This window comes from Henckelia pumila, chromosome 3, assembly GCF_033568475.1.
Source record: "Henckelia pumila isolate YLH828 chromosome 3, ASM3356847v2, whole genome shotgun sequence".
Taxonomy (NCBI): Eukaryota; Viridiplantae; Streptophyta; class Magnoliopsida; order Lamiales; family Gesneriaceae; genus Henckelia; species Henckelia pumila.
Genome location: NC_133122.1, coordinates 17,945,092 through 17,957,900, shown reverse-complemented (window position 1 = coordinate 17,957,900; position 12,809 = coordinate 17,945,092). Strand labels below are relative to the sequence as shown.

At 37.6% G+C, this 12,809-nt stretch overlaps 1 protein-coding gene across 1 annotated transcript; it reads left to right on the top strand.

Annotated features, from left to right (window-relative positions):
- The first annotated feature begins 9,302 nt into the window (after window positions 1–9,302).
- LOC140892557 (E3 ubiquitin-protein ligase Os04g0590900-like) lies at window positions 9,303–10,751 on the top strand. The gene has a single exon (XM_073301484.1). The coding sequence runs from the start codon at window positions 9,687–9,689 to the stop codon at window positions 10,581–10,583; it is 897 nt and encodes a 298-aa protein (XP_073157585.1). The 5' UTR covers window positions 9,303–9,686; the 3' UTR covers window positions 10,584–10,751.
- Window positions 10,752–12,809: the final 2,058 nt, after the last annotated feature.

Sequence of the window (12,809 nt, the reverse complement as noted above, 5' to 3'; positions counted from 1 at the left end):
ACTGGCTGCACCGTCAACACTGACAAGCTCGGTGCACGACCACTCGGATAACACTCCAAGCCAAATCTCTGAATCTCGCTCTGTAGTGGTAACTGTACAGTCAAACATGATACCACTGACGACTTCCGACTCAAAGCATCGGCCACCACATTAGCTTTACCCGGATGGTAGCTAATGTCACAGTCATAGTCCTTCACCAACTCCAACCATCTGCGCTGTCTCATGTTCAACTCCTTCTGCGTGAAGAAGTACTTGAGACTCTTGTGGTCTGTGAAAATCTTGCACTTCTCGCCATACAGATAGTGCCTCCAGATTTTCAAAGCGAAGACCACTGCTGCTAACTCCAAGTCATGCGTCGGATAATTCTGCTCGTGAATCTTCAGCTGTCTCGACGCATACGCAATAACCTTATCACACTGCATAAGCACTGCGCCTAAACCTAGTTTAGACGCGTCGGTGTACACCACTAACTCCTCGTGTGGTACTGTCATCGCTAACACTGGTGCTGTAGTGAGTGCTTCCTTCAGCTGATCGAAGCTCCTCTGACAGGCTGAACTCCAGATAAACTTCGCATTCTTCTTGTTCAAGGAAGTCAAGGGTACTGCAATAGAGGAAAAACCCTTGATGAACTTCCTATAATATCCTGCCAAACCCAAGAAACTGCGAATCTCTGAAGCATTCTTCGGAATACCCCAATTCTGCACTGCCTCAACCTTAGACTGATCAACTGCAATCCCATCTCTCGAAATAATATGGCCAAGAAATGCCACCTGCTCCAGCCAAAACTCGCACTTGCTAAACTTGGCATACAACCGATGCTCCCTCAAAGTCTGCAAGGCCGTCTGAAGATGCTGTCTATGCTCCTCGATGCTCCTAGAATAGATCAAAATATCATCAATAAAGACTATGATGAACTGATCTAGATATGGCTGAAAGACTCGGTTCATGAGATCCATGAAAACCGCTGGAGCATTGGTCATCCCAAAAGGCATCACTAAGAACTCGCAATGCCCATATCGTGTCCTGAAAGCAGTCTTGGACACATCTGCATCTCTAACGCGCAACTGATGATAACCAGATCGCAGGTCGATCTTGGAGAACACCGAAGCTCCCTGCAACTGGTCAAATAAATCCTCTATCCTCGGCAGTGGATACTTGTTCTTCACTGTGACCCTGTTGAGCTCTCGATAATCGATGCACAGTCTCATACTGCCATCCTTCTTCTTCACAAATAACACCGGAGCTCCCCACGGAGAAAAGCTAGGACGAACAAAGCCTTTCTCTAACAACTCCTGAATCTGCTCCTTCAACTCTTTCATCTCGGTAGGAGCAAGTCTGTACGGTGCCTTAGAGATAGGCACGGTGTCTGGCACTAAGTCGATGCCGAACTCCACATCTCTCACTGGTGGAATTCCTGCAACATCCTCCGGAAAGACATCCGGAAAGTCACGAACCACCTCTATCTCTGATAATTATCTGCTAGATGGCTCTGAAGTCGTGACAATACTCGCTAGAAACCCCTGGCAACCCCGTCTCAACAACTTCCTCACCTGAATATGAGATATCACCTGAGGAATATCACTGCTCTGAGATGCAAGAAAAGTGAACGGGTCGCCCACTGTAGGTCTCACTGACACTGATCTCCGACGAAAATCAATCGAAGCTCCATTGACTGTCAACCAGTCCATACCCAAAATAAGATCAAAACCACTCAAAGGCAAAACTACTACATCTGCTCGAATGGAGTGTCCCTGCAGCTCTAACTCCAGTCCTCGAATAACCTTCGAGGTAGAAATAATCTGCCCTGACGGCATAGTAACATCATACCCACTGTCACTACTCTCAGGTGTGATGTCTACCCGCCTGATAAACTCCAGGGAGATAAACGAATGCGTAGCCCCTGAATCTAGCAACGCAAACGTGGAGTTGCCTCCAACTAGAATTCTCCCTGCACGCAGAAAATTCCCAACAGTTTCATACCACCACTAAATTTTCCCCAACGAGTCACTACAAATTTTTAATTCTAATCACAAGTAAAACATGCTTCCTATTCTAACATGCAGTTAAATAACCCAAATAACAAGTATTCCAAATTAAAGACTAAATTTTAACCAAAGGAAAATTATTAAAATGCTAGGAGTAGGATATACCGGTAATCAAGGAGGTGTCTGGATCTACCTCCTCAGCCTGCATCACAAACACTCTCCCAGCAGTGTTCTTCTTCCTTGGGCAGTTAGCAATCTGATGTCCTGGCTCCCTACAATGGTAGCACACTCCCGCTCCCAAAAGACAAGGTCCCGAATGCATCTTCTGGCACTTCGGGCAGGTAGGATAAGCTATGGCATTAGGGGCCCCGCCCCTCTGCTGCTGCGGCCTCTGCTGCTGTGGCCTCTGCTGCTGATTCGGGCCCTTAGCCGGCCCTGTATACTGCTTCTTCGCAGGAGGCTGCGAAGATGGTCGCTGGTACCCAGCCTGAAACTGCCTCTTCCCCTGCTGCTCTCTCTGGATCTCTCTCCGACCCTCCTCGGAACGCAAGGCTCTACTGACTGCAGACTCATAAGTAAGGACGTCTGCCATACGAACATCATGCCTGATATCAGCCTTCAGGCCCTCCACAAACTGTCTCATCTTCTCCTGCGGACTATCAGCAATCAAGGGCACAAAGTGACAGCCCCTCTCGAACAGCCTCACATACTCAACCACGGCCTTGTCCCCCTGACGGAGACTCATAAACTCACGGATCATGCGAATGTGCACATCCTCAGTAAAGTACTTGGCGTAGAAGATACGCCTAAACTCTGCCCAGGTCAGTGTAGGAAGGTGAACTCCCCTGGCTGCACCCTCCCACCAGAGCGCTGCATCACCCCGCAGCATGTACGTCGCACAGTTCACCCTGTCGGCGTCTGTGATCCCCATATAAGCAAAGATGGACTCCAGAGAGCGAATCCATCCCTCCGCCACCAAAGGATCGGTGGTCCCCACAAACTCCTTGGGTCCCTTCTTCTGGAACCTCTCTGCAACGTCCTCCTCGTGGGACAACCTGGGACGAGTAGCCTGCTGCTCTAACAGAGCAGTAATCCCTGCCATCATATTTGCATTGGCATGTTCCAATGCTGCGATAGGGTTCTGCGGAGGTGGAGGTGGAGGTGGAGGTGGAGGTCCCCCACGTCTGTTAACTGGTCTCGGAGGCATTCTGCACCACCACATATTTATTTACGTAAATCGTCATGCATAACTAAGTTGTTTAAAATTTAATGCTAACTTAAATTCTAAAAAAATTAAATCATGCTATAAACACTTAAAACTTACAGACCGGTAGCGTGGATTTCTGAGCTCGCATAGCAGTAATGACCCCTCCAAGGACCGTGCTTTGATACCAACTGAAACGACCCTAACTCTATAATTAATAAATAAATATGCGGAATTTTTTTTTTTTTTTATACTTACTAAATAAAATATGTACATATATGCCCATACATATATGCATAGAATAAAAAGATTTAAAATAAATAAATAAATAATTAAATACTTAAATAAAAATTGCATTCTTTAAAATAAAATAAATATCTGAGTCTAATGTTTAATTAAAAGTACTGCATAAATAAAATGATTAAAATTTTCATGCACTAACCATATTCCATAAAATATTCAAAATTCCCAACCACTAAAAAAAATAATATAAAATGTAGCATGCTGACAAAAATAAACATGCACGTGACTCAGACATCTATCACGGTCACGGGGTCACTGCATGTCTGCTCATACATCCTCGCCTCCGGTGGGTACAACATCATCCTCAACGTCCTCACCTGCACCATACCAGTGTAGTGAGCCTAGAGGCCCAACATGCTAACATAACAAGGGTTTGAAAATAATTTAAAACAATTAAATACTAATACATACATATACATGAATGAGCATGCTTAAAAATTTACATAACATAACTTAACTTAAATAAACTTAAATAACATAATACATAACAATTGTTGAGCAAATTAATTTTCTAACATAGCATGGTTGTATCCATAGTGTAACCTTAAATCATACATTAAATACTGATCAGCGTGAAAACCAACGTACGTGGCCGGTGACGAATCACCTCTTAAATTGGCAGTAAACTGCCCTTCAATCATATGGGGACGAATCCCCCTTAAATTGTCACACTACTTCAACTTCCAACATAAAATATTTTCTTGCTCAACCTTAAACATTAAATCATGCATAAAATATTATTTCATGAATGCATGTACTTGAATAAAATGTGTGTCCTTCATATATATTTAATTTAATTTATTACTAACATATAAATATTAAAATAACTTAAATGCATAAAAATAATTAAATATATATTCAGGACACATGCAAATTTCTCATGGATCGTACTGGACTACTGGCCCTAACTCTCAAGCCCAATTACTTAAATCTGGCCCATTAACACTGAGACTGGCCCATTACGATACTTAAGCCCAATAAAATTGTTCTAAGCCCAATTAACTTAATAAAGCCCATTAAAACACTTTAGGCCCAATAACAACTCAAATTGGCCCAATGGGCCCAAAAGCCCAAAGACTGGCCCAATAACTTTCACGGGCCCTAAAGCCCATAAAAATTATTGAACTCACTTAATTAATTTAATTAAGCCCAAATAAATTAAACTTAACCCAAAATAATTAAATTGAGCCTAATAAAATTTTGAGATTTAAATAGGCCCATTAAACCTTTAATTAAACTTAAAAACTTAAAAATAAAAATACCCGAGCCCAACTAACTTAACCCGTACCCGGACCCAACTAACTTAACCCACTAACTTCCAGACCCGACCCGGACCCAAGACCCGACCCGGACCAGCCCTGAAACCCTAACCCGTAACTCCCCCTCCCCTTCTCGGCCCCAGCCGCGAGCAGCAGCCCTTCCAGGGCTGCTGCCGCCCTGCTCCGGCCACCCCTGGCCGGAGCCCCGCCGCCCAGACGTAGCCCACGTCTGGGCGGTCCTAACCTGACATGACCCCCCAGCCCATGCACCCCGAGGAGCCCAGCCCGAGCCCCCTTCCAAGAACCCTACTTTGCGCACCCTACTGTGCAGTCCGCCCCTACGCCTCTCCTGGGCTCGTTTGGCTCGAACCACTCGAGCCATTCGAGTCCAGGCCAGCCCACAACCCCCTCTAGACCCTTGGCCAGCAGCTAGATACAATCATGGAAGAAAAACGTGAGTACGATTCATGAAAACAACCAACCAAGCGCATACATTCAAACACCAATTTGATTTCTGAAAAAATCATGGACAAAAGAAGGTATACTCGACACACACCTATACATACTGGTAAGTCACGAAAAAAAAAGGAAGGAATCATGCCTTTCACCGATGAATTCAAATAAAAACGGGCGTGAGACGACTCCGGGACGACGGGACGACAACAGGCTTTGGACCTCCAAAAGTGTGGCTAAGGTGTTCTTGAGCTTTCTAGGTCGAAGGAGTTGATGAAGATGGTGGGGTGAGGCGGCTGAGTGAAGGTGAGTAATCGGTTGAGGGGATTTGGGCGATGATTTGGGTAGTGTAGGATAATAATTTAGGTAGATAATATTTTAATAACTAATTAGGAGATATTAACAACTTAAAAAGATCTCCTAACTAAATCAAATACTAGCTAACTTAATAAAATAATTAAATCCCAAAATAAAGAATTAAAGGAATTTTAAAGATAATAAAAAGTCATTAAAATGACTTAATTTGGATAAAAATGGACTCCTAAAATTATATAAAATTAAATACTTAAAATTTTGAGATAATAAAACTCAAAATAATATTTTAGGGCTCTAAAAAGGCTCATAAAATAATTTGGCTAGAAAGTTGTCATCTCGTCCGTCCACGGTCCCTTCTACGCGATCAAATAATTAAAATACTAAAAATCATAAAAATTACTAATTATGGGTTAAATGCTTAAAAATAAATTAAATCATGCACAAATAATTCACATAATTATTTAACCCATAACTCTAAAATTTAAATAATTAAATATCCTAATTATGCATGCGGATTTACATAATTAAAAATACCGGGTGTTACACTATTAATTTTACACAAGGGATTTTATGCCTTTTAGACTTTTCACAGGGGGTGTGGATGCAATTAGCCCAAAATGTTTCTACAAGATAATTTTTTCTGTCTGTTAGGCTGCGTTTACTTGCCTTGATAAATGAATGATAACATAGATAATACCAACTAATCCTATGTTTACTTGCAAAATTGAAAAATGGTATAAATCTTTAGGCCCGTTAATGATAGAATTGAGAGATGATTTTTAGTCCTAAATTTTTAATGGGATTATAAATATTATGGAGTGAGAGAATGAAAAAAAAATCAATTATGCCATTCTTTTTTATCTTCCACATTTTTTCTTTCTTTACCGAACATATGATTATTATGATAGCTAAAGGGTGAAATCGTAATTTGTTCTTAATTATAATTTCAATCTCAAAATTAATCCATCCAACTAAACATATTATTATTTATCCATAACCACTCTTTATCATATCAAATTATATTAATAATCATACTTTAATCTATCATTATCCAATCTCATCATTCAAAGTAAACGTAGCCTTATAGTATACATAACAGGGAATTCCCAGTGGCTCGAAGCCCGCACTGGGCCCAAAATGTAAAAGCTTACACTCGTTTTTCATAAAATAATTATATATATAATTTTTATACATATTTTAAAATTTTTAGCTACTATAATTACATGCTAACATTTTTGGATCTAAAAAAAATACATTTTTTTTATTTTAATAACTTCTATACTAAATTTTAGGCTCAAATTTATACAAACTTTTGTACAGTATTTTCTCCTCATAAGTTACAAACGTTGTACATTTTGATTAACAATCATTTTAGTTTATATTCCTTACTGTTAATTTTTCATATTGTCTATAAAATCCAAAATTTCACCAAAATTTAGGTTATGTTTTTTTCCATGGTCAGTCAATCATTCAATTATTTTAAAATTGTATGTCCTTTTTGCAATCAGGAATGATTCATGCATATTTTTTAACATAAATTTTTATATTTTTTGTCCAAAAAATTATATTGTGGATTCTGTACTCGTTGTTCTTCGTCATGTTTTCAGAGTTTTAACATCAATTAACAGGTGATGCTGGTTATGTGTAGATTGTATTCAAACATTTGGAAATTATTTTCGACTGTTGATTAATCGATGCTTTTTTTTTTTGTTTTATTAATTATAGTATATATATAATTGTATACACCGAATAAAAATCATAAATACGTCACTGGGAGTGCCCAATAGCAACAGATCACAAGCATTATAATTTATAACATGTTACTAAAAAGTAATATTTCACAAATTTCATTATATAATTTCTATTATCAAGGATTCAAAATCAACATGTCACCGCTTCCATAGTTCCATCAACTCTATTATTTCGTCATATAACATAATTGTGAATTTCGATTTTAAATTAAACTGACAGTAGTAAATCAATCCCCCAACCAATTTTTTGATAATAACTTTTCAAACATATATTTTGAACACTTCGAAACTAAGGAGGAGATGCCCTATTTTTTGAGTTTCTCTCTCAGAAAATGGCAAGCAAAATATAGTGTGAGCTTTTGAATGTCATAAAAGTAGAGGTTTTATATATAATTAATTGTTTTCCATTATACATCTCTCTCCGAAAGATAAAGATTTAATTTTTCCATACAGATTAAGAATATTCATAGGAGGAGCAAAATTTACGGAATAAACTCCCTATTTTATTATCATTTATATATTTTTTAATAGGATCAAGTCATTACAACACAAGACAGTATAATTATAAATAATTAAATATCAATGCATAGACGTAATGTAAAATTCAAATATAATTGCCCTCATTTATTTAAATGAAGTCAGCATCTACTCCATTATACGTAATATTTCTTTGTCACATAATAAATATATATGTGTGTGTACGATAATTTCTATAATATTTACACATCAAATTAAAGTGATCGTTTTGCACATGGTAGAATTAGGTTTATATACATTAATACTTACTGTAAATTCCAATCTAATCTAAAAATTTTAATAAATATATAACTAATTATATAAACATCAATCAAATCAAAAGTTATAATGTTATAATTTTATAGTCAGAGATATATACGTGTAATCAGTTTTATCCACATGTTGCAATTAACGGAGTACAGAAAGACTAGTGAGCTGGCATTAAAAAATAATGCATTGAGAACTTAGTCAATAGTTGGTGGTGATACTGGTACATATCAAATATCATCTCACCGGCTTTCCAAAAAAATAAATTATTAATGTCGTGTTTCATTTATATTAGTATTCTTGTCACGTATTGCATACGCGAGAAAAAAAAAAAGTGCACATTTTAATTGATTTATCAGAAATAAGGCTTGATCTCGTGTACGTCCATCATTCGTGAGCATTAACTAATGTGATATTCACCTATTGAATATATCAATTCTCTTACCACCCAAAAATCGATACTAGCATGGCCCACTAGCATTCATGACCTAAGTTTTGCCTTATAGCTCCGAGATATTGTAGTGTGACTTTCCCATCCACCTCGCAAATATTCAACCAATTTGTACCATGCTAACCTTTCCTCCTAAATGTTCATAATTTTCCTCTAAACCAACCTAGCTAGCAAGCTACATCAAATGAATGAGCTAGTTTTCATGGATATTTTTATTATTATTTATACTTCCCCAAATATGCTTAATTTTCCACAGATTTTTTTTTGATGCCCCACATAGATTTTTAAGAAATCTATTTCCACCACACATAAAATATTCCACTCTATAGTGCACACCAGATCATCCACTGTTTTTTTTTTTTGAAGACAGATATCCACTGTAGGTGTATAGTAATAACCGATTTATCTTGATGTACATGGAAATTGTGCATGCAACACTTCTTCATAATATATGGAATGACAAATTGCAATCATATCTCAAAATTCATGCAATAATATATATATATATATATATATATATATATATATATAAAGTTTCTTTCAAGTGCCCACCTATCATGCCCACTACCATGCCCACCAATGATGTGGCACTATTCTATTGGACCTACAATTTATCACATCTTTATCACATCCAATTGAATAATGCCACATCATTAGTGGGCATGATAGTGAGCATGATAGATGGACACTTGAAAAAAACTCCATATATATATATATCATATATGTATATATATATATATACATAGAGTTTTGACACAGTAAACACTAATAATAAGCATCGATTGATTTAACATTATCACCTAATAGATATACAATACATCAGATGTTTACATAAATACACACGATGAATGGATGGATGTTAAGTTAAACATCATGTATATATATATATTTTAAAAAACCAACACTATCTACACATGGAAAATTTCTATATCCCATCGCCGGATTCAGCTCCACCTGTTGCATCTATCACCACTATTTTAAATCCTACAATCCTATACCAATCTCAAATCTAACGCGTGGCCATTTTTTCTTGTAATAAATATATATATAAACAAGACATACCGTTAAGCCACTCATCAGACAAAAATCTTCTCCAGTTCATTTTTTGCTGACGAAGCCCACTCCAAAACACAGATTCCCTCAACTGCAAATCTGCGAGCAGAATCTACTGGATCATGATCTATGGAGGGAGTCACTTCACCGCCTGGATCCCAAAATAGTTCTCGCTCCAATTCATTTTTGTCGCCATTGCTGATCTCCACGGTGGGCATCGTCGCCACCTCTGTAGCCATAATCGTCTACCATTTGTTCCTCGTCAAGTACTGCTTGCGGCGGCGGCAGGAAACCACCGCCACGGCCGCGCGAGCCGTTCCGGTCGTCTCGGCCGGAGTGGACAAGAAAGTCCTCGACGCCATCCCTGTCATCGCCTTCTCCGCCGTCAAAGGCGGCGACCAGTACTACCTCCGATCGGATCAGGCGGAATGCGTCGTGTGTCTCGGGGAATTGGAGGACGAAGATCTGGTCCGATCACTGCCCACCTGCAATCACGCTTTCCACGTCCCCTGCATCGATCAGTGGTTTCTCGCCCACACGAGCTGCCCCTTGTGCAGGTCCCCGATTCTGCCGCCGGAAGATCCCCGAGAAACTCCGGAGGAAGGCGCCGCCGCCGCGCAGACGAATTACGAAAACCCAGATGAAGAAGCTTGTTACACGCCGGAAAACAGAGGGCCATCGCTGCCGAGTGGGCGACGTACTTCTGGCATGCTCCGCCACTGTATGTCGTTGGAGCTTCCGCAAGCGGCGGTGATTAAGTCGCCGCCGCGTAATTCGGTCGGCGGATTGAATCGGTCCATTTCAATGGACACGTCTTTTGCTGTGATTAACATCCAAAACGAAGTGGAAATCAGAGCCAATGATTCTGATTCTGGGACTGCTTCATCTTCTTCATTGAAGAGGAGTGAATCGTATACGGCGAGACCAGTGAGCCAAATTGATCGTATGTCGTCCAAATTGAGGAGATCGTTCTCGAGGTTACGTTCGGGGAAGGGAAGTCAAGTTGGGCCTATTCTTCCATACTGAATTAATAAATTCTCTCATTTCTTGATTTATTTTTTATTTTTATTAAAAAAAATTAGAATAAATATTGTGCTATGTATAAAAATTCATTAAATACAGGCAGAGAAGGATAATTTTCCTTTTTCTGTTGTCATCAAGAGAAAACATTGTATGGTTTGTTTTTTTGGCAAACGGGAGTTTTATCAACTTATTATTGTCTCATAAATATTATTGAGTTGAGCCAATCAACCAAAATTTTTTTTAAAAAAAATACAAAAACAACATTAAGTACTTGGGATTGAAATTTTTTTTACATAATAACAAATAATAATATCCCAATCAAACGATTCATATAAAACTTTGATTTCAATCATTATATTTTGTATAAAATAATCACACACACAAATAATATGAATACCATAAATAGCTATTTAATTATAAAAAAATAATAATGTAAGATATTAAAAACAAATCAAATACTAGTTTCATTTTTTTTTTAAAAAATAATAAATATAAGTGTTTTTATGTCACGTTTGTTTTTAAAATGAAAGATTTTATTTTTAAAAAATGGCCGCTTGCCCGATCCGTTCGATAAATTTCAGATTTTATCATATATTTGCGATCACAGTTACGAGGGCTACGTTTTGAAGTAAGTTTTATTAATTTCTACGATGTTTGATTTTTGTGAAGTTGATGGAATCAAGAATTTATTGGATATATATGTAATTGAGCTAGCATAGATCGTATATTCCAAGACGTATCGAAAAAAGAACGACATTTGGATTTGTTATGAATTTTGAAGGAATTTTCAAAAATGGGAATTCTGGAAATTATGATTTTGGACGTGTATTGATAGAATTTTGATGATTTGTTGATGATATGAGTTGAATTGAAAGGTTGTGATGACGTTTGTTGATTTTTGGTTAGTCGTTTATTAGCCGTTACGCCGCTGGTTCAAATTTTGATACCGATTAGTTTGAATTGATTGAGCCGTGTTTCGATTGAGTTTGAATGTACTTCATTTCAGATTGGTTTGAGAGTTTCTGAATTCATAGTTTTCAGAATTCGAATTGATTGAGAAGTGATCGTGATTTGGTAATGAGTTTTACTTGTTTGGTTGAATTGTGTTTGATTAGATTTTAATATAAATCTTTCACATTGTAGCTTGTCCTGAGTTAGAGTCTTGAATCGAGAATAAGGTAAAAAGCTTACATTGAATTGAAAGGATGAATATTTGAATTTGAAATGATTCTCGAGTTCCCTAAATCACATACTTGCATGAAATTTCAATGGTTATTTGATCTTGAATGAGAAGTTGAAAGATAGATTGAATATATGCTCTTACATGATTTTTATTGTCTTATTTAGTTGAATGCATTACGATTCATAATTTCATTCATATTGAGCCTGAATGATTGATTTGAATTAGAAGTCTGAATACTCATTATAGTTGCATCAAAATCTAGAGATTTGAGATACGTGACACCACATCGATTGGAAGTGTAAGTGAGTTGTCATGATATCTTGTTCTCGGGATCCCAAAAGAAGATAACAGATTCTTTGATTATCCGACTCGATAATCCTGTTTTAAAGACATGCATTTTATTTAGGTAATATTCTGATTTTTTATGATATTAATATTGCATGTTTATGTTGCTTTTACTGGGATTTATTCACATCGAAGTTATCCGATTGTTGTATTGTTTTTGTATCTGTACTTGGCAACAGATGGAGCATGATCGAGTCAGAGGCGACGTGAATAGCTAGCTCGAGGTTGAGTGATAGGAGTGAGACTTCGGTTTAGAAGTCGAATAGCACGTTGAACTCATGTAGTTTTTGGAACATGTTTAGAACTTGTGTTTGCTATGGAATGTGTTGAACTGAATTACTCGAGAAATGGGGTTTTATGTTCATGATGTTGCATGTATTTTATACCCCATTGTGTCGTAGCATGATTTATGCATTGAAATATGAGTTTTGAGCATGAAAATTTTAGTTGGGACAAAACTTGTCTCGCTCGAGCGCCACTTCATGCGCTCGAGCGAGCAGGAAGGGCATTTGATTTTTTTGTGTAGAACTCTGCTCGCTCGAGCGAGACACTATTAAAGTTTTTTTTAAAAAAAATCATTGATTAATTCTTTTGCCTCTTGGTTGATTATTGAATGTTTTATTATCGATTAGATGATTAAAAACGAAGTTCTCACATTTTTCACTTTTAATTCCCTTTCCCATAAATTCTTTACTTTTGGT